This window comes from Nelumbo lutea, chromosome 3, assembly GCF_056320005.1.
Source record: "Nelumbo lutea isolate HS-2025 chromosome 3, American lotus-T2T, whole genome shotgun sequence".
NCBI lineage: Eukaryota > Viridiplantae > Streptophyta > Magnoliopsida > Proteales > Nelumbonaceae > Nelumbo > Nelumbo lutea.
In genome coordinates this window covers 59,750,711-59,768,785 of record NC_142686.1, presented here as the reverse complement: position 1 = coordinate 59,768,785, position 18,075 = coordinate 59,750,711, and the positions used below count along the sequence as shown (strand labels likewise).

General features: G+C 38.8%; 1 protein-coding gene across 8 annotated transcripts in view; it reads right to left on the bottom strand.

Annotated features, from left to right (window-relative positions):
* Nucleotides 1-16,386, bottom strand: part of LOC148865206 (uncharacterized) — a 29,438-nt gene extending 13,052 nt beyond the window's left edge. The window contains exons 1-5 of one of the 8 annotated variants that reach the window (XM_088976690.1): nt 16,097-16,280; nt 11,732-11,859; nt 9,215-9,442; nt 2,913-3,008; nt 2,054-2,821 (exon numbers count right to left, since the gene is read on the bottom strand). In XM_088976690.1, coding sequence (XP_088832816.1) covers nt 2,054-2,821; nt 2,913-3,008; nt 9,215-9,403 — 1,053 coding nt within the window. In that variant the 5' untranslated portion in view covers nt 9,404-9,442; nt 11,732-11,859; nt 16,097-16,280. Of the gene's footprint in view, nt 1-2,053; nt 2,822-2,912; nt 3,009-6,658; nt 6,772-9,214; nt 9,564-11,731; nt 11,860-14,153; nt 15,390-16,096 lie in introns of those variants that run through there. The other 7 variants (XM_088976695.1, XM_088976696.1, XM_088976689.1 and 4 more) reach the window with 7 other exon arrangements.
* Between the last annotated feature and the right edge of the window lie 1,689 nt (nt 16,387-18,075).

Below are 18,075 nucleotides of genomic sequence, written 5' to 3'. Positions count from 1 at the left end.
AGGCGTCAAGCCTGCAGATACACCAATTGAACAGAATCACAGGATTAGTGCCAAGAGTGGGGAGCTTCTTGAAGACAAAGTTATGTTCCAGCAACTGGTAGGAAAGCTCCTATATCTCTACCTCACTCGGCCAGATATTACTTATGCCGTTAGTGTTGTCAGCCAGTACATGCATTCTCCTAGAACCACACATCTTCTTACGGCAGAAAGAATCTTAGCCTACTTGAAGAGATGCCTGGGTAGGGGTATACTTTTCAAGAACAACAATCACATGAAGGTGGAGGTCTATACTGATGCAGATTGGGCTAGGAGTGTTGATGACAGAAGGTCTACCTCAGGACACTGTGCTCTTGTGGGAGGAAACCTTGTCCCCTGGAGAAGTAAGAAACAAAGTGTTGTCTCCCGGTCAAGTGCTGAAGCAGAATACAGGTCCATGGCCAATGGAGTGGCTGAAATCCTATGGCTAAGATCTCTACTTGAGGATAATCAAGCCACCATTAATATAACACATAATCCAGTACAGTATGACAGAACCAAACACATTGAAGTTGACTGCCATTTTGTGCAAGAGAAGGTCTCATCTCAAGAAGTATCCCTCCCTTACATCACATCCAATATGCAACTAGCAGACATCCTCGCTAAAGCCGTATCAAGAAAGAAGCTAGAGGCGGATCTATCCAAGTTGGGAATGATGAACATATACTCCCAACTTGAGGGGGAGTGTAGAGAACATTGATGTCGGCCCCACTCTGTCCGTAGGGTAGAATGTATCTAGTCACAGCTGTGGTTATTTTACTATTCTGTTATTTCTAGTTTCAGTTCTATATTGTTTGTTATTTGTTAGCAGTTATGATGTAAACACCAAGGGCAGATATGTCCTTTCATGTAACTAGCATAACCTATATATATTAACTTAAAGTGGCGGCAGCAGAATATTGACATTCTGTTCTTCTCCTCAAAAACTGTGTTCTATTGCTCTTTCACCACTCTTTCTTCTACTTCTTCTTCACATTCTCTTCTCATCGAACCTGAAATCTCTTAGTGGTCAAGACTGAATAGCAGTCTTGAAATCCTACACCCTGAATCCTATACAACCCAGTACATGCAATTATGTAACTTTTAATCACAATCCTTTACCACTCAACTGTTTTCAATGCCTAGCCAAGAAGATCAATCACCAAATGGACAGGTGGGATCTGCCAGGTCAACCCTTCAGGAACTACCATCACAGGATCAGAGGCTACAGTGATAACAGAAAACTTTCAGCCCGTCCTTTAAATTCTCTTGAAAATCCCATTGAGATCATTTCTCATTACTATTATGCCCCTAAGTTCCTAATATTCAATCCGGTATTACGTTTTATTATAATCCTTTACCATCCAACTGCAGTCAATGTGCCTAACCAAGAAGGTCCATCACCAAATGGACATGTAGGATCTGCTAGATCAACCCTTCAGAAACTACAATCACCTGCCTCAGAGGCTACGTTGACAGAACAGAGAACTTTTAGCCCTTCCTTATTTCACTTATCTGCATTTCAATTTTCAACTACTTCTACATTGGTCTCTAATACAAGTAAAAGAGAAAAGAAAGTACTAAATGATGCTTATTAATAAGAGGAAGATAAAGGTAAAGAAAGTACTAAATCATGCTTATCAATAAGAGGAAAGATAAAGGTAAAGAAACACCATTATCAAAATGGAAAACTATTTACTGCAACATGATATACTAACAGAAACATCAGAAGTTTATTTCAGTCAGATTTCAGTGGGTTAGCAGATCAGCAAATGCCATGGCTGATTCTTTGGCTAAACAAGGGGCTTCTCGGGTTTCTCTGTTTTGGGCTTCCTTATAATTGTATTCTTTAAAGAGTGGCTATGTTTTCATTTCTAAGGGGAGGTAACATCTTGTATACTTTATTCTCTTATTAATAAAATTACCATCCCCCCCCCCAAGCTCTTAAGGATAACTACATCAACCAAAAGGGCACAATTGAGACAGAGCCTCAGAAAATAGTTCCAAAGGGCTTATAAAGGAGAGCAAACTTGCATACCTCATCTCCTCTTGAAGCAGTCAAATGACTAATTTTAGGACCTTCTCTTGATGGTATTAAAGCTTTCTGCCAATCTACTAAGCCACATTTTTGCGAGGATCCTTCATAATAACAGCTTATATCTAATGTGGAGTTGCACCATCTGTTCTCTGAAAATGTTTTCCCTTCAATCATAGACTGCATTGGTGCATCAATGCTATTAACAGCCCCTTTCTTTTTGGCTCTTCGACTGAAAGTAATTAGTGGGGAACTATATTTCTCTTTATGAAGTTCACCATTACACAGTAGAGGCTTATTGTTAGAACAGAAATTTTTGCTTTCTAAATCAACTACCTTCAGCATGGAGACACTTGGACACCCAAGGCTGCAATTCTTTTCAAGCATTGAATCTACACATACAGAAGTTATTTTGAATTCTGTTTCCATATCTACCACATTCGTATCTGAACTTACTTCGGTATATGCAGTCTTGTGAACAGATCCAGAGAACAATCTTGAACATGAACTCTTATCAATGTAATTAGAAGTACTTCCGGCGGATGTATCTTTCAGAAGGGATCCACTTGTTTTCTTCACAGAGGCATCCTCACCAGCGTTCCTTTTTGGAAGAACTTTATGAGAATGAAGGATGATTGGTCTTTGTCCAGATCCTTTGATACACTTCCTTTCTCTTTTTTTCCCTGACACCAGGACCTCGTGTTGCAGAATCTTTCCAGAGTTTTCTTGTTTAGCACAAGCAGAGCATAGCCATTTCTTATGAGCAATATGCTAAAAGAAAAAAAAAAAAAAAAAGAAGAATGTACCGTCAGTTTTACATCTAAGCAAATGCTTTTATTCATCTTGTGCAAATTAAAAATACCTCAGTTGGGGGTTCATTGCATTGAAGATGATAATGCCGAAGGCAGATACCACAGTGCAGCAGGTTGCCACCATCATCAGAAGATTTGGTACAAAGCTGTTATGAGAATAGAAAGAATAAAAAAGTTGGTAATAGATCACAAGTAGCATTTGCAAATTAGTTCAGCCGCCCTACCAGGGGCACCCTTGTAATTATGCATTAAATTAGAATCAATCCTAATTTAATGTGCAAGATAAATATTGAAGGGAAGAGAAGAGAAAATATAAGACATTTCGTGTGGACAAAGGATCCCTTATTTTGTACTTCCTGACGGGACATCTTGAGCTCAAAGACTTTGATGAAGCTTATTTTTGGATTACATTTCTGGTTTATCCTTGATATTGTTGTATAAGATGCACGGGAATGATGTTTATTGTTTACAGTCTTACTCTTGGTGTGAGAGAAACTTCCCATTTTGTTCGAGTGTTCCATCAACACTCCATTTTCTTGTATTTCTCTCTTTTCTTTCAACCAATGAAATATTTAATGGAGGCATTTTCTTAGCCTTGAAAAAGAGGAATAGAGTTAAGGATAGAGATGAAGGTGGGAGAGAGAGAGAGAGAGACAAGAATGGATTTATGCAATAGTGGCTTTCCCACCAATTTCCATATAATACTAATAATGGCTTTATGCAATAGTATGCTTAAAATAAACCTAGAAGACAGCATAGCCATCGAATACCAAAATCCTCACATAGTAGGTGTTGAGATGCTACGGGGTACTTGTGTCATTGTTAATGTTTGTATTCAGATTCTTGAAGAAGAAGAAGAAGAAGAAGAAGAATCGGGCGGCATACACGAACCATCCCATCAAAATAGTATTTATATTAGGGAAACATTAATACATGAGATGATAACTTTACCCCCCCCCCCCCCCCCGCATTAGTAAGTAGTAATATAACTTAAAAGTAAAAGAAAGGCCAGGCCCATTAACACTTAATAGCAGTACAGCCTAACAGAATAGAGAAGATATAACATGAATGGGCTGAAGCCCAGACTGTTAAATCCCACAACACTCCCCCTCAAGCTAAGCATAGATGTCCATCATGCCCAGCTTGCATACCAACCAAATCTGGCTTTGGCAAGACCCTTAGTGAAGACATCAAAAACTTGTTTCGTAGATGGCATATAAGGAATACATAGCTCCCCAAACACTATCCTTCCTCTCGCAAAGTGTCTATCAATCTCAATGTGTTTGGTCCTATCATGTTGGATAGGGTTATTAGCAATGTTTATTGCAGCTTGGTTATCACAATAGAGCTTCAAAGAGCCAAAAATAGTAATTCCCAATTCCTTTAGGAGTATCCTGAAACATAGTCTGTTTCTTGCTTCTCTAGGATACAAGATTTCCACCCACAAATGTGCAATATCCAATTGTAGACCTCCTATCCCCGGCTGGTCCAGCCCAATCAGCACCAGTATAGGCTTCTACATTAAGTTTATCATGCTTCTTAAATAACAAACCTTTTCCTGGACATGTCTTCAAATACCTCAATATTTTCTCCACTGCCTTCATGTGTGAAACCCGAGGAGCATGCATAAAAGGAATAACAACATTGACATAATAAGCAATATCAGGTCTACTAATAGATAGATAGAGAATTTTACCCACAAGTTGTTGGTGTCTTTCCTTGTCTGGGTAAAGATCCTCATCCTTTTCCTATAATCCATGGTTTTGCTCTATAGGGGTCTCAATAGGCCTACTCCCTAATTTTCTTGTGTCCTTTAGAAGGTCCAAGGAATACTTCCTTTGACAATTATAAATTCCTTCCCTAGACCTGGCCACCTCTACTCCTAGGAAGTAGTACCTTAAAGGTCCCAAGTCTTTTATCTCAAACTCTAAGGCCAAAAACTTCTTAAGACTTTTGATCTCCTATGAATCATTTCCTGTCACTACCATGTCATCCTCATATACAATCAATGTTGATAATTTCTCTTCACTTTTTCTTTAGAATAGTGTGTGATCAACACTACTTCAATGGTACCCCACAGTCTTCATTGGCTTGCACAATCATTCAAACCAGGCTCTAGGCGATTGCTTAAGTCCATATAGGGCCCTCTTCAACCTACATACTTTCCCATTCATGTTATAACCCAATGGAGAATCCATATAAACTTTCTCTTGAAGGTCTCTATTCAAAAATGCATTCTTGACATCCAACTGGTGCAATTCCCAACAATAATTTACTACTAGAGAAAGTAACGCCTGTATGGTATTCAACTTAGCAACTAGAGCAAAGGTCTTTATAGTCTATGCTCTCCTCTTGTGTGTATCTTTTTGCCACCAACACTGTTTTATATCTCTCTACTTATCCATCAGCCCTGTGTTTCATAGTGTACACCCATTTACATTCAACTATGCTCTTTCCAACTAGTAGATCCACCACTTACTAAGTGCCAGCCTTTAGTAATGCTCTCATTTCTTCATTCAGTGCTTCCCTCCATTTAGGATCAGCAACTACCTCAGATTACCTGGAAGGGGTGGAGATAGAATACAAGGCAAAAACAAAGGAATAAAATGTCAAAGAAAATGGGAGTAAGAAACAAACTTATTTATAGGGTAAAGAGTACAAGACCGAGTAGGTTTCCGCAAAGCAATAGGAAGATTCAAATTAGAGTCAAAAGAAATAGGGATAGTACCTTGGTTGGCTTCAAAGGCATCTAACTAGTTGTAGTCATCAACTAATGGGCCTCTCTTCCTTTTCCTCAAACACACACCCATCTCCCTCTCAATAGTCTTGTCAACTTGTGTAGTAGGAGATACCTCATCATCTTGTGAAGTAGGAATAGTCTCATCATCTTGTGTAGTAGTAACAAAAATGGTAGAGCAAGGACCATCAGAACACTGCGGAATAGGAGGAGAGGATGGAAGAGGAGAAGAGGGAACAGGAGCAGAGACAAACGGATTAACATGATCGGAATTCTCTTCCACCCCACAATTCTCCCCTTGAAGAGGATTCTGGGAAGGTTCAAAAAATGTTTGTGACTCATAAAAGGTAACATCTTTGGCAACATGGGTCAAAGCCTTGTATCCCTTTTGTGTGGTGAATAACCCAAAAAGGCCCCCCGAATATCCCTCGGGTCCAACTTGGTTCTTTTTGGATCCTTAACATGAATGAAACAAACACAACCAAAACTTCTTGGGAACCTTGTGCTGGAGTAATAAAGCACGAGTTGTCTCCATAAGATGTCTTTTTCCTCTCTGCAACCCCATTCTATTGTGGGGTATAACTACAAGAGGATTGGTATAAAGTCCCTTTATCTTCAAAGAAGAAGTTCAAGGTATTCTTAAAATATTCAACTGCATTCCCCAACCTGAACTGTTTAACTTTCTTTCCAAACTGGGTTTCAACCATCTTTCAAAATATCGAGTTATTCTAGGAACTCCCTCATGTTCTTTCATAAGATAAACCCATGTACACCTTGAGAAATGATCAATGAAACTAATAAAATAGTGATAGCCATCCATAGAAACAATAGGTGAAGGACCTCACACATCAGAGTGAACTAAATCAAAAAAGGTAGTGGCATTACTGATAGAACTTGGATAGTTTACCTTACAATGTTTTGCCAACTGGAACACATCACAAAATAGACTTTCAACAGACACATTTTTAAATAACACTGGTAACAAAACGTTTAACAATGGAAAAGACATATGACCTAGTCTAGCATGCCAAGTGAAAAGGATTGTGCTTGGCTCCTTACTGTTACCACTAGTAGAGGCCTTCAAAGTAGAGCATGTATCATCATCAAGGTAGTAGGGGCCACTAGCTTCATGACCACTCCCAATCGTTTATCGTTTTCCTCGTCATTCGAACCTAAAAAACACAATGAGTGGGAAAAAAGTTACAACACAATCTAGGATTTTGGTTATTTTTTAGCAAAAAGTAAAACAATGGTGAAATCTAGAAGATGTAGGGAAGATTTGAAGAGGATTCCCTTTCCAAGTTGAATGTCTCCCTTTCCAGAAACAATGGAAAGAGAGCCATCAGCAATTTTTACCTTATCATGCCCAGATGAGAGATTGTAAGTGAATAAAGAGGATGAATTTGTCATGTGCTCAGAAGCTCCCAAGTCAATAACCCAAGAGTTTAATGAAGAGGACTGGATAGCACTAAGGGCAGATGTTATACCTGTCTTTGCAAATGAGGATGAAGCAATGGATGATTGCTTCAACTGAACCATAACCTAGTTGAGGATATCTACCTCTTCAACTGTAAATTCTGGGAAGCTATTTGGTGAAGTGGAGGTTTGTCTCAAGTTATAAGATCCAGTACTATTATCCTTAGAAACACCTTCTGAAACATTTAGGTTGGCTACATAACCTGAGTTGTAGTTAGGACATTTGTCCAGCTTCTTTTCCTTCCTCAAGGTTGCTGGTTTCAAGTGCGGATAGAGAATCCATCAAGTATCCTTAGTATACTTCTCTCCCCCACAATGAACACTTCAAGTTCTTCTTATCCACCCCTTTTCGACCCTTAGAGCTGCCGAAAACAAGAGCATACTGCTCAGTAGGTTAAAGAGGAACACCAATTCCTATTTCTTTCCTCCTGATCTCTTCATTCCTAATTAGATAAAACACATGATGCAGATCTGGAAGTTCATCTCTCCCTAATAATTTGTGTCCTAATTTTTTCTTGAGGAGTCTAAACCGGCTAGGAACTTGAATATTATTTCTTCTTCAGCTTGTCATGCCTTTCTTTGTCTTTGGTGTTGGCCCACTCTCAAGGATTAAATGATGATCAAGCTCTTCTCACAAGCCTTCTAGTGTATAGCAAAATAAGTTGCAACAGTCATGTCCCCTTGAGTCAAATTAAATGTCTTGATTCAGCTTGTAAATCCTTGCTATGTTCTTCTTTTGACCATAAGTGCTGTACAGCTTTTCCCAAATCTTATGGGCTGTTGTATAGTGTTGAACAATCCTTGCAATTTTGGGAGTCATAGAAGTTAGCAACCATGACATCATAGTTGTATTTTCCCTACACCAAGTCCTATAACTTGTTTCATCTTCCTTGGACTCCTTAATCTTCCCCATCAATGTAGCCTTGCAGTCCATGGCTCATTATGGGCCACCTTGCTGAAATAACCCATTCCCTATAATTGTATTCATCTAGTTTCACATTAGTAATCTGTACCATAGGATTTCCAAGATGAATAATATTGTCCACAGTCATGAAACCTCCAGATGAGTGTTCACTCATGCTGGAAGACATCTTGAACTCACTCACACTGATATTTAATTAGTAACAGGTTAAACAGCACCTCCCTGGATTGATTCTTTGCTCAAGCTCCAAAAACTTGGGCTAGAGTACATATGGATCTCTTGGACTGATTCTTCTTGCAGTCCAGCGGCTAGACCTATTAACTAGGTCTCTCTAGTAATCCATACGACTACTCCACAGCTTCTTGCCCTATCTGGGCATACCAGCAACTATTTTGGGCCTCCTTGGAGATTTTCCAAGGAAAGAACCCTAGAAACAGCTTCAACTAACCACAACCAGAAGTAGAGTTCTTTCTTGTTGCTCCAACAATAAAATAAAATAAAAAAGTAAAAAAAAAAAAAAAAGAAAACTTAAGAAGAAAGAGGAGGTGAAGAAGGTAGGTGAGCAGAATAAGAACAGGTTATTGCTCTGATACCATGTTTGTATTCAAATTCTTGAAGGAAAGAGAAAAGAAAGAAGAAAAAGAAGAAGAGAGTTAAAGAATAGGACGAAACATACAAACCAGTCCATCAAAATGGTATTTATATTAGGGCAGCATTAATACATGAGATGACAAATTTACCCCCCCCCCCATTAGTAAGTAGTAATGTAACTTAAAAATAAAAGAAGGCCGAGGCCCATTAACACCTAACAGTACAGCCCAACAGAATAGAGAAGATATAACATAAATGGGCCGAAGCCCAGACTGTTAAGTCCCACAACAGTTAACATTTATGTAATCAGGAGTACTTAATGCACCCTATTACTAGAAAGCAGTGTTGTCAGACTTGTACCAGACCAGATGGTAGAACTAGTTCCACATAGATCAAAACAATTCACAATTAGTCATGTGGATTTTAAATTGACAGAGACAACCTTAATGTAAAAACTGCCTTCCAACAGTTTCTATAGCCATAGATAAAGTGATGAACTACAAACTCACACAAACATGATCATGTTACATTGTGTTGAAACAAAGTGCTTAAATCCATGATGACTGAACAGATTAACATGCATTCCTATCTGAAAAAAGTGCATGTTGAAAGTTTTATATGTTCACCTCTGTGTCTCCTTTCTCATTTTCAGGCAAATGCTTTTTACTTGATTCACCATGCTGATTTATTCCTCCTGAGAAATTATCATTTTGGAAATTAGAGGTTGAACTTGAGCATTGAATTCCATGAGTAGGTACAGTTCTTGATAATGTCCGCTTTCGTACATATGTCTTAACCACTTTACTGTTTACCATTTCAGCCTTCAAGCATCCCTACACTCCCAAGTCCCAGTCCTGACACCCAGAAACATGTTTTAGCACAAGAGTGAGCAAATGACATCTTAAACTTGATTCCAGAATTTCAGAGTAGCAGCTAAAGCAGAGTCTACATTTGACACAATCAACACATCCAAAACTGCAAAACCAGAGAAAGTTCTATAAGAGTTAGAAATAGCTCCATCAAACAAGAAAAAGTAGTTAATAGCTCAAAAATATGTAGAGAAAGGATGCTACCAGTCCATCTTTTATTATGTAGTTACTTAGCTGCAGGGGTAGAGTTATCTTTTTTTCTTCTATCATGATTTTAATGATGTCACCCTAATATAAATAAGAAGGGTGCAACCAGCCCATCTTTTTGACCTCCAATCATTCAGTTCTGTCTCCTCTTGCTCCTTTTTATCACTGGATTATATGAGGTCAGAGCAGGATATCTGATCGATCTCACCTTTTCTATTTTCTTCTCTAATATTTATTCTTTTAGCTTCTGGGTACAAGAAACAGAATGAAGTTGATTTAAACCTTCATTCTTGCTGTTTCCTCCTTTTCCCTTTGGTCGTGGCATAAAGGAAATCATTTTGTCGTGAACAGTGACTTGTGATGGAACACTGAGATCATAGGAAGCTTTCCAGCATGCTTTCTCTGTGGATCCTGTGATCAATCTTCAGCAGAATGTGAACCACTGCAGGTAAGTATGCTGAATAGTTTTCTGGTGGTATGAGGAGTAGAATCACTCTGTTTAGTGGTGTTGGAAAGTGGTTTAGTCACTGCAAGAGTAGAATCAGTTCTGTGGAGAGGGTAAGTCTGTTTATCACTTTTCTTGTCTATACAGTGGTGGAAAAGGAGTTTGACAATGACTGTTCTTACTTTCTGGGTAGTCGAACTCTACTCTTAATCTGTTCTTAGTTTTCCTTGTACCAACAGATCTGTTTCGGTGACAGTTTATCCCTTAGCTGTGGGTTTCCATTACTGCTAGGGGCTGTTTTGCTCTCTTTATTGCAGTATACTATATCCTATCGATGGCTACTGAAGATTCAGTAGCATTGGGGGTCACTACTTCGTCCATGGTTGGTAACAACATGGACAGCATGACTTTCCCCATTGCTATTGTTACTTTTTATCCCTAGACCACTACCATGTAGTTAGGTAGGGACAATCAATCCGTAGTGACGGGAATCTAGGAATGAATGGGGATCCCTATCAATAAAAAAATGAAGAATATAGAATGCTGCCCCTATCTCTAAAGAGGGCCCAGTCTGTTTCGATTCCTTTTTGGGAGATCTTCGGATTATCTGGAATGGTCCAAGAGTGCTAAGTTGCTTGTTACTGCTGGGATAATGCTGGTTACCTCATTGGAAAGGCTAAGTAACCCAAAGAAGGCACTGCAAAGAATGAGCAGTGGGATCAGGGAAACAGTTTAATAATGTCCTGGCTCCTAACCTCCATGCAGTGGGATCAGAGAAGAAAGTATCACTCTCAAAGAAGAACACATCCATAGAAACATAGTATTTTCTAGAAATGGGACCAAAACACCAGTAACCCTTTTGAGAAGAAGGGTAGCCCAAGAACACACAGGGAATAGTACGAGGGTCAAGCTTACCACGAGTAGGAGGTAAGTCTTAAACAAAACAGCGACAACCAAACACATGGATAGGGATAGAAAACAAGGGAGCTTTGGGAAACAAAAGCTGATGAGGGGCCTTGTACCCTAACAAGCGAGATGGCATACGATTGATAAGGTAGGTAGAACATAATACAACATCCAACCAAAAGCATTTTGGAACATTCATGTGTCTGAGGAGTCCACGAGCAGCTTCCAAGAGATAACAGTTCTTTCTTTCTGCAACACAATTCTGTTGTGGTGTTCTGGCACAAGAACTGCAATGAATGGACCCACAAGAAGCAAAAAACTTCATGAGATCATGATGAAAGTACTCTTTAGCATTGTCGGATTGAAAATTTTGGATTTCCGTCTAAAATTGAATGAATATCATGCATTGGAAATCTTGAACAATTTTTGGCACCTCATCTCTAGACCGCATGGGATACACCCATGTATATTTGGTGTAATCATCAATAAGTGTAATAAAGTATCAATGGTCAGTCTTAGATGGTAAGGTAACAGGGCCCCAAACATCAAAATAAACAATATGGAAACAAAAATCAAATCTGTTATTTCTTGAAGCAAAATGATTTTTACAATGTTTGCTCAACTAACAAATTTGACATGTGAACTCAAACACTAACACTGACTTTAATAACTCTAGAAACAAAAGCCTTAGTGACTCAAAAGATAAATGACACAACCTACTATAAATTTGACTATTATTTGAATGACGCTTAGACTTAACAACTGCAAGGCTAGCTTTGTTCTCCAGCATGTAGAAACCGTCCACCATACAACCTCTACCAATCATCTTCCTTGAGGCCAAATCCTATATCACACAAGAAGAAGGAAAGAAGATTATTAAACAGTTTAACGAATTTGTAATACTACTAACAGAAAACAAGTTTATAGGCATTTTTGGAACATGTAAGACCTTAGGAAGGGTAAGTCCAAAAGGAAGGGAGATGGTTCATTGACCAGATATGGTAGAAAAAGAGCCATCAACTAGTCTCACCTTGTCCCTTCTAGATAATAGTTGATAGGATTGAAAGCAATTTGACTTACCAGTCATATGGTTTAAAGCTCCATAATCTATTATCCAAGGGGAATCTAAGGGTTGAGAGGACACATGGAAGCAGTGGCAAAATTACCATTACCTGATGTACATGCAAAGGAAGTCGAAGGGGGTGGAGAAGAATCCAACTGGCGGATTGCCCTACCATACATCTCCAAATGGTCACGGAAAGAATTAATGATGTCTTCCCTGGGATCGGTCACGGAGGGGCAATCCTGGCTCAAGGTAGTAATAGATGGTTGACTCCTAAAAGGCCAAGTTTGTTGCATTCAACTTCTTCTGACCTTGCTGTCCTAGTTTCTTATTTTGATTTGATTTTTTACTCAACTCTTAGGCCCACTTTGGCTTCCCATGAAGTTCCCAACATGTACCCCAAGCATGTCTAGACTTCTGACAATGAGTGCACCATAACTTATCCTTGTCATCAACTTTCTTCTGGAAGTCACTCTTCTTAAAGGAATTACCACCTCCTGTAACTACACTCCCTTTAGCAGCTAAGGCAATCTGCTCCCCCTCGGAATTATTCATCATATTCTCTCTGCTTTCTTCTGACTGTACTAGGGCATACACACTAATGGGAGGTCTTTACTTCCCAATATCTGAACCCTAATAGACTCATATGTAGGGTTCAGCCCCAAGAGGAAGACAAAAACCCGTTGCTGGGAAACCAGAGACTTGTAGGCCTTAGCATCTGCATCACATTTCTACTTTTCTAGTCTATGTTCTGATAATGGTATAGTTCTTTCCAAATTGAGGTTAAGTCTAAATGGTAAACAGAGAGATTCCTCTCCCCCTGCTTACAAGTTGAGGTTGCAGCTTGCAACTGATAGATTTTGGCATAATACCATTGTTCTGAATAAGTGGATTTAGCATGCTCCCAAATCTCATGAGCTGTTTCTGCCCACATGAAGATCTTCCTTACTTGTGGCAACATAGACAATAATAGACATGACATCACCATACTTCGATTCTTTAACTTTACCATTAATATAACCCACTTTCCCCTTGCAGTTATGTAAAGCTTAATTCCCTTTGACCATTCTAGATAATTGAGACCATCAAAAGGGATCACAGCCATGGGAAAACTCATGTCAAATCCTCCATTCAGTCCACTTTGACTGGAAGACACACCAGACATACCAGAATCCTTAGAAGACATAGTACTTGTTCTCAGTTAAGTCACAGTTCAGTCAAGGTTTGTGTTCTTAGTTCAGCCACAGTTCAGTCACAATTCTGTGCTTGTTCTCACCCTACCAGCCTACTGAACCAGTTCCAGAGACAAAACAAATCAATTCCAGGTCTGAACAGTCCTTACGAGTAACACTTTACCAGATTTTGGCCACCCGACTACTGCAGTCTTTAACAAATAAGTAGAAAAACTGCTGTCACAGTAGTTCCAGTTCATTTAGACCTGAACAGCCCATCTTTCTGGGCACAAAACAGGATCGCTCTATCCACACAAGCTGAGAAATCACCCTTTCACAACAGCCACAGATCATTAGACCTACATAACCCACTTATCTGGGTACAAAAGGATCATTCGATCCATAGAAATTGAGAGACCTTACAGCATTTAGTCTCCCTTCCCTAGGTGTTTTCTTGGCCCACGACCAAGAGGGAAAGGGAAGAATTGCACAGGAGATCTTTTCAGGTTAACCCAATGTACTCTTCCTTGGTTCGATCCACAAGAAACAGAGAAAACCAGAAAAACTGAGAAAAAAACTTGGTCAAACTGCTTCTAATCCCAAATCTGCCACTCTGATACCATGTTTTCTTGGTAAAAAAAATCAGTGGGAAGTAAGAATAAAGAGAAGAGAGAAGAGAGGAGGAAGAAGAGAGAGAGATTTGGAGTCAAAAACCATGGCTGGTGGGGCCAGCTTCTGTTATTTATATTAGAGCAACCAGAACTATTAAAAAATAAGAGTAAAATTACAAATGTGCCCGTGGCACTAAGCTCCAGAATTTTAACAGTTTTAACAGGACCCATATCGTCCTTATAGCTATAATCACTAGTTCATACATATTATTTTTAATAGCTGGAATCTCACCATCAACCTCAACATTGGTCTGGTCATCCCATTCTCCATGCTCGTCTTGTCCTTCCCAGTCCTCATCCATTGCTTCCTTGTCATCACCATCTTCACCGTTGCCTTTAATAGTATCTTCATTTATGATGTTCTTACCTTTTCCCATTCGCGTACAACAGATCCTTATTAGGCTTCGGGTTCATGTTAGATCCCTCCATGCCAGTGGTGGTCTCAGCATTGGGATCAGTTTTTCCATCCTTCAAGCTATGCCCTTTTTTAACCCATCGCAAAACCCTGGTTCTCATCACAAGTAGAAATAATCATTGCATGTCCTGGGTTGAGAAATCAGGCTTGCATGGTTCCTCGAGCTCTGGCTTGCCTATTAGATCTTAACTGGGTCCAGTTTGTAGCTTTACTGGGCCCATTATTCCTTCTGTTATTCAAATCACCGCCATAGGGGGTTCCCCCATTTGTAAGCTTCATATTGAATGACTTTCTTTTCCTGTTAAAAGATAAAGAGACAACTATTCTCCATAATCCACACCCCCCAAAAGCTAAAGAGACTATACTCCACGATCAACACCCAAAAATGATAGCCAACCAAATTAAGTAGACCATTCAGGTGGGTTCCAAGATCTGAAAAGTCCCTTGCTGATAGCTTAGCAAGAACCTCTCTACCTTGGGCTCACGGTCTGGGTTAACTGTATTCACGTAGTCTCTGGTATTGTTGTCTGTATTCTCAATTGCTGGATATGGTGTGGAAATAGACCTCTCAAAGAGAGATTTCCAATCCTGTTTCAGAGATATTCTCACAGGGTCAAGGGTTAGGAGATTGGAGCCCCGTTTTTAGAAGGAATCTAAATGACTGGGAAATTGAACAATGGTTGGAGCTGATGCAATTTCTGAGTGCTATCAGGGTGGACAGACCAAGAAACGACAAAAGAGTTTGTGTTTAATCTGGCTCTTTCACAGTAAGGTCTTTCTACAACAGACTTTGTTTTGAAGATGGGGTTAGCTTTCCTGTGAATAAAGTTTGAAAATCAGCAGCACCACTCAAAGTCGCCTTTTTCACATGGATAGCATCACTGGGGAAATGTTCGACCTAAAACCTGGCAAGAGAGGAAGATTGATGGAGCCAAGCAAGCGCGTAATCTGGCTTCACACAGATTATTCAAGAATACTCCTTACAACTCTCTTTTTTTTTTTTTTTTTGACAGCAGCAATCTTTTTCTATCTAGCTGACTAGAAGGTTAGTATATGTTTTTCTTTGTTTCCTGCTCTGTGCCTTATTGTGCAGGTCTTCGTAATTATGTTTTTCTTTACCTTTTCTCAAAAATAAAAAAGAAAAAAGAAAAGATACGGCCCCCTTCTCCTTTTCATTTGAAGGGATAAGGAGTTATGCTCATATTTCCTTCAATTCATTTAATATTGTTTCTGATCCAAAACAAGTATTCCATACCCGAAAACCAATGAGGCCCATCACCCGAGCCGATACAATTTCATGATCTCAAATAAATCCATACAACCAACAATCAAGGTTTGCAGTAATGTCCAACATGTACAGAATTACTATTGATCCTAAGAAGAATATATGAAAATATGATCTCCCATTAGGCTTATCATGTGCATCCGAGAGAAGATGTTGAGAAAATTCAAAAACTTACTCTACTTATAACCACCTAGAATGCCTAGCAGATCAATTAGAACACATAAAAAAAGAAAAAGTAAAAAAAAAAACAAAAAAACAAAAACAAAATCACAGTCCAAGAAACCACCTTTCCAGACATTCCCAACGAAACGAAATTAAAAAAAAAAGAAATATAAAATAAAAAGCTTGCACATGCAATCTCACCGTAAAAAGAAAACATGAAACTGGCATTTTCAGCCGGTTAGGAACTAGGAAAAGAAAAGAACCACATCAAATTTTGGTGTGATAAACAGAAATAAGAGAAGGAAATGCGTACTAGATTCCGGACGCCGGAGAATTGACGAAGAACAGATTCTCCGACCTCAGCTAGTCGGAAAATGTCAAAATTCAAACCAGAAGTACGAGCAAGAGAGAGACGGGAGAAAAACAAGCCATTTGGCATCTCTGTTGGTTTAACCGTCTAAGTAAGCATTTTGTCGGTGTGTAAGAGAACCGCGAACGTTTCATTAATTGAAGACGAATTTGTATTGTAGGTGCTTGCTGCTACACGACCTCGTTGAACCATCACACGTGGCGCAATATACACATTTGGATTGGTATTCCAACCTGATTGACCAAGCAGGTTTGGGAGGGATGACGGACCCTATTAAAGGGCGAGATACCGTTCTCGTGGCACATAGGGATGGACATTTTCTCCGTCCCCACGGGGACCCGACATTCATACGGAGATGGGTTTACTGCGGGGATAGAGGACAAATTTTACCGCGACAGGTATCGAGGAGGGTTAATTTCAGCATTAGGGTTGGGGACGGGGAACCCGTTGCAATTCCTAGTGGCACACTTTCTTCCCTTTAATTAAAGGGTAAATTTCAGAAATCTCTCTTGAAGTCTGGTAATTATAATCTTTTCCCTTGAATTTTTTATATAATTGCAAGTAAACCTCCTCTTAGAATCCTCATAAAAGAGATATCAAAATGTCTAAAATATCCATATAGTTACTTTTGAGAAAAATGATTATTTTCCAAATTTTCTCTTCATATGAATGTTACTCTAAACCCTTTTAATTTTTTTTTTCTGAAATTAATTTATTTTTCAAATTTGTCCTTCATATCAATCGCTCAAAGGTAAAGTTGTTTGCAACTTTAAATTCTCCTTTTTTATTGTTCATAAAATTTGTATTGTTTTTTTTCTTTTTATTAAAACCAGCCTCAATAGTAATTGCATGAGTACTTTGGACATTTTCATGCTTCTTTTTAAAGGATTCAAATAGAGGGGGTCTACTTTCAACTGTGTTAGAAAGTTCAAGTGAAGTTATTCCAATTATTAAACTTGGGAGGAGATTTTTGCAATAGTTAAAAACTTCATGGGAGGCTTCAACAATTTACTCCTAATTAAAAAGGTTCAATTTCTAAAACATCCCCTAAAGCTTTGGACTATTACTAAAACCTCCCTAAAGTTTGGTAATTGCAATCACCTCCTCTAAACTTTCTACAAAGTTGCAAGTACACCCTCTCTATTAGAATCTTCTAAAAAGAGGCATGAGAATGTCCAAAATACCCATGCAATTACTATTGAGGGTGATTTCTATAGAAAAAACAATACAAGCTTCATAAAAGAGATAAAAAAAAAAAAGAAATTAAAGTTGCAACTCTACCTTTGAAGGATTCATATGAAGGGCAAAATTGAAAAATAAATCAATTTCAAAAAAGATATTGGAAGGATTTGGCGTAACAATTCATATGTAAAGAATACTTGGAAAATAAACATTTTGATCAAAGTAACTGCATAGATATTTTAGATTTTCATGCTTCTTTTTAGAGGATTCTAATAAAGGGGGTCTAATTGTAATTGTGTCAAAAAGTTTAGGGGAGGTGATTTGAATTACTTACCAAACTTCAAAGGAGATTTCAGCAACAACCAGAAACTTCAATGGAGGTTTTAGAAATTTACTCTTAAAAAATAAGAAATTCGGATTTGCTCTTCACATGGCACACCTCACAGCAATCTCATAGTGCATCACAGTTGTCATTGGGAACATCTTATCATGAATGATAACATCAAGCTTGGGAAATGATCTCAATGCATGGCTATGATGCACTGTGAGGTTGGTGTGAGTCATGCTCGGTGAGGAACAAACCCACCCGATTTCAAAAAACAACTATTGTGTTCATCTAATCTTTATTCCTTTTGGTCTCTTATTAGGAGATTTGAGCAATTTACACATGGTAAAACCCCAAGAATTGGGTAGGGGCTACCAACCTTATCCCAACAAGGCACTATAGCCTCTCACATTGG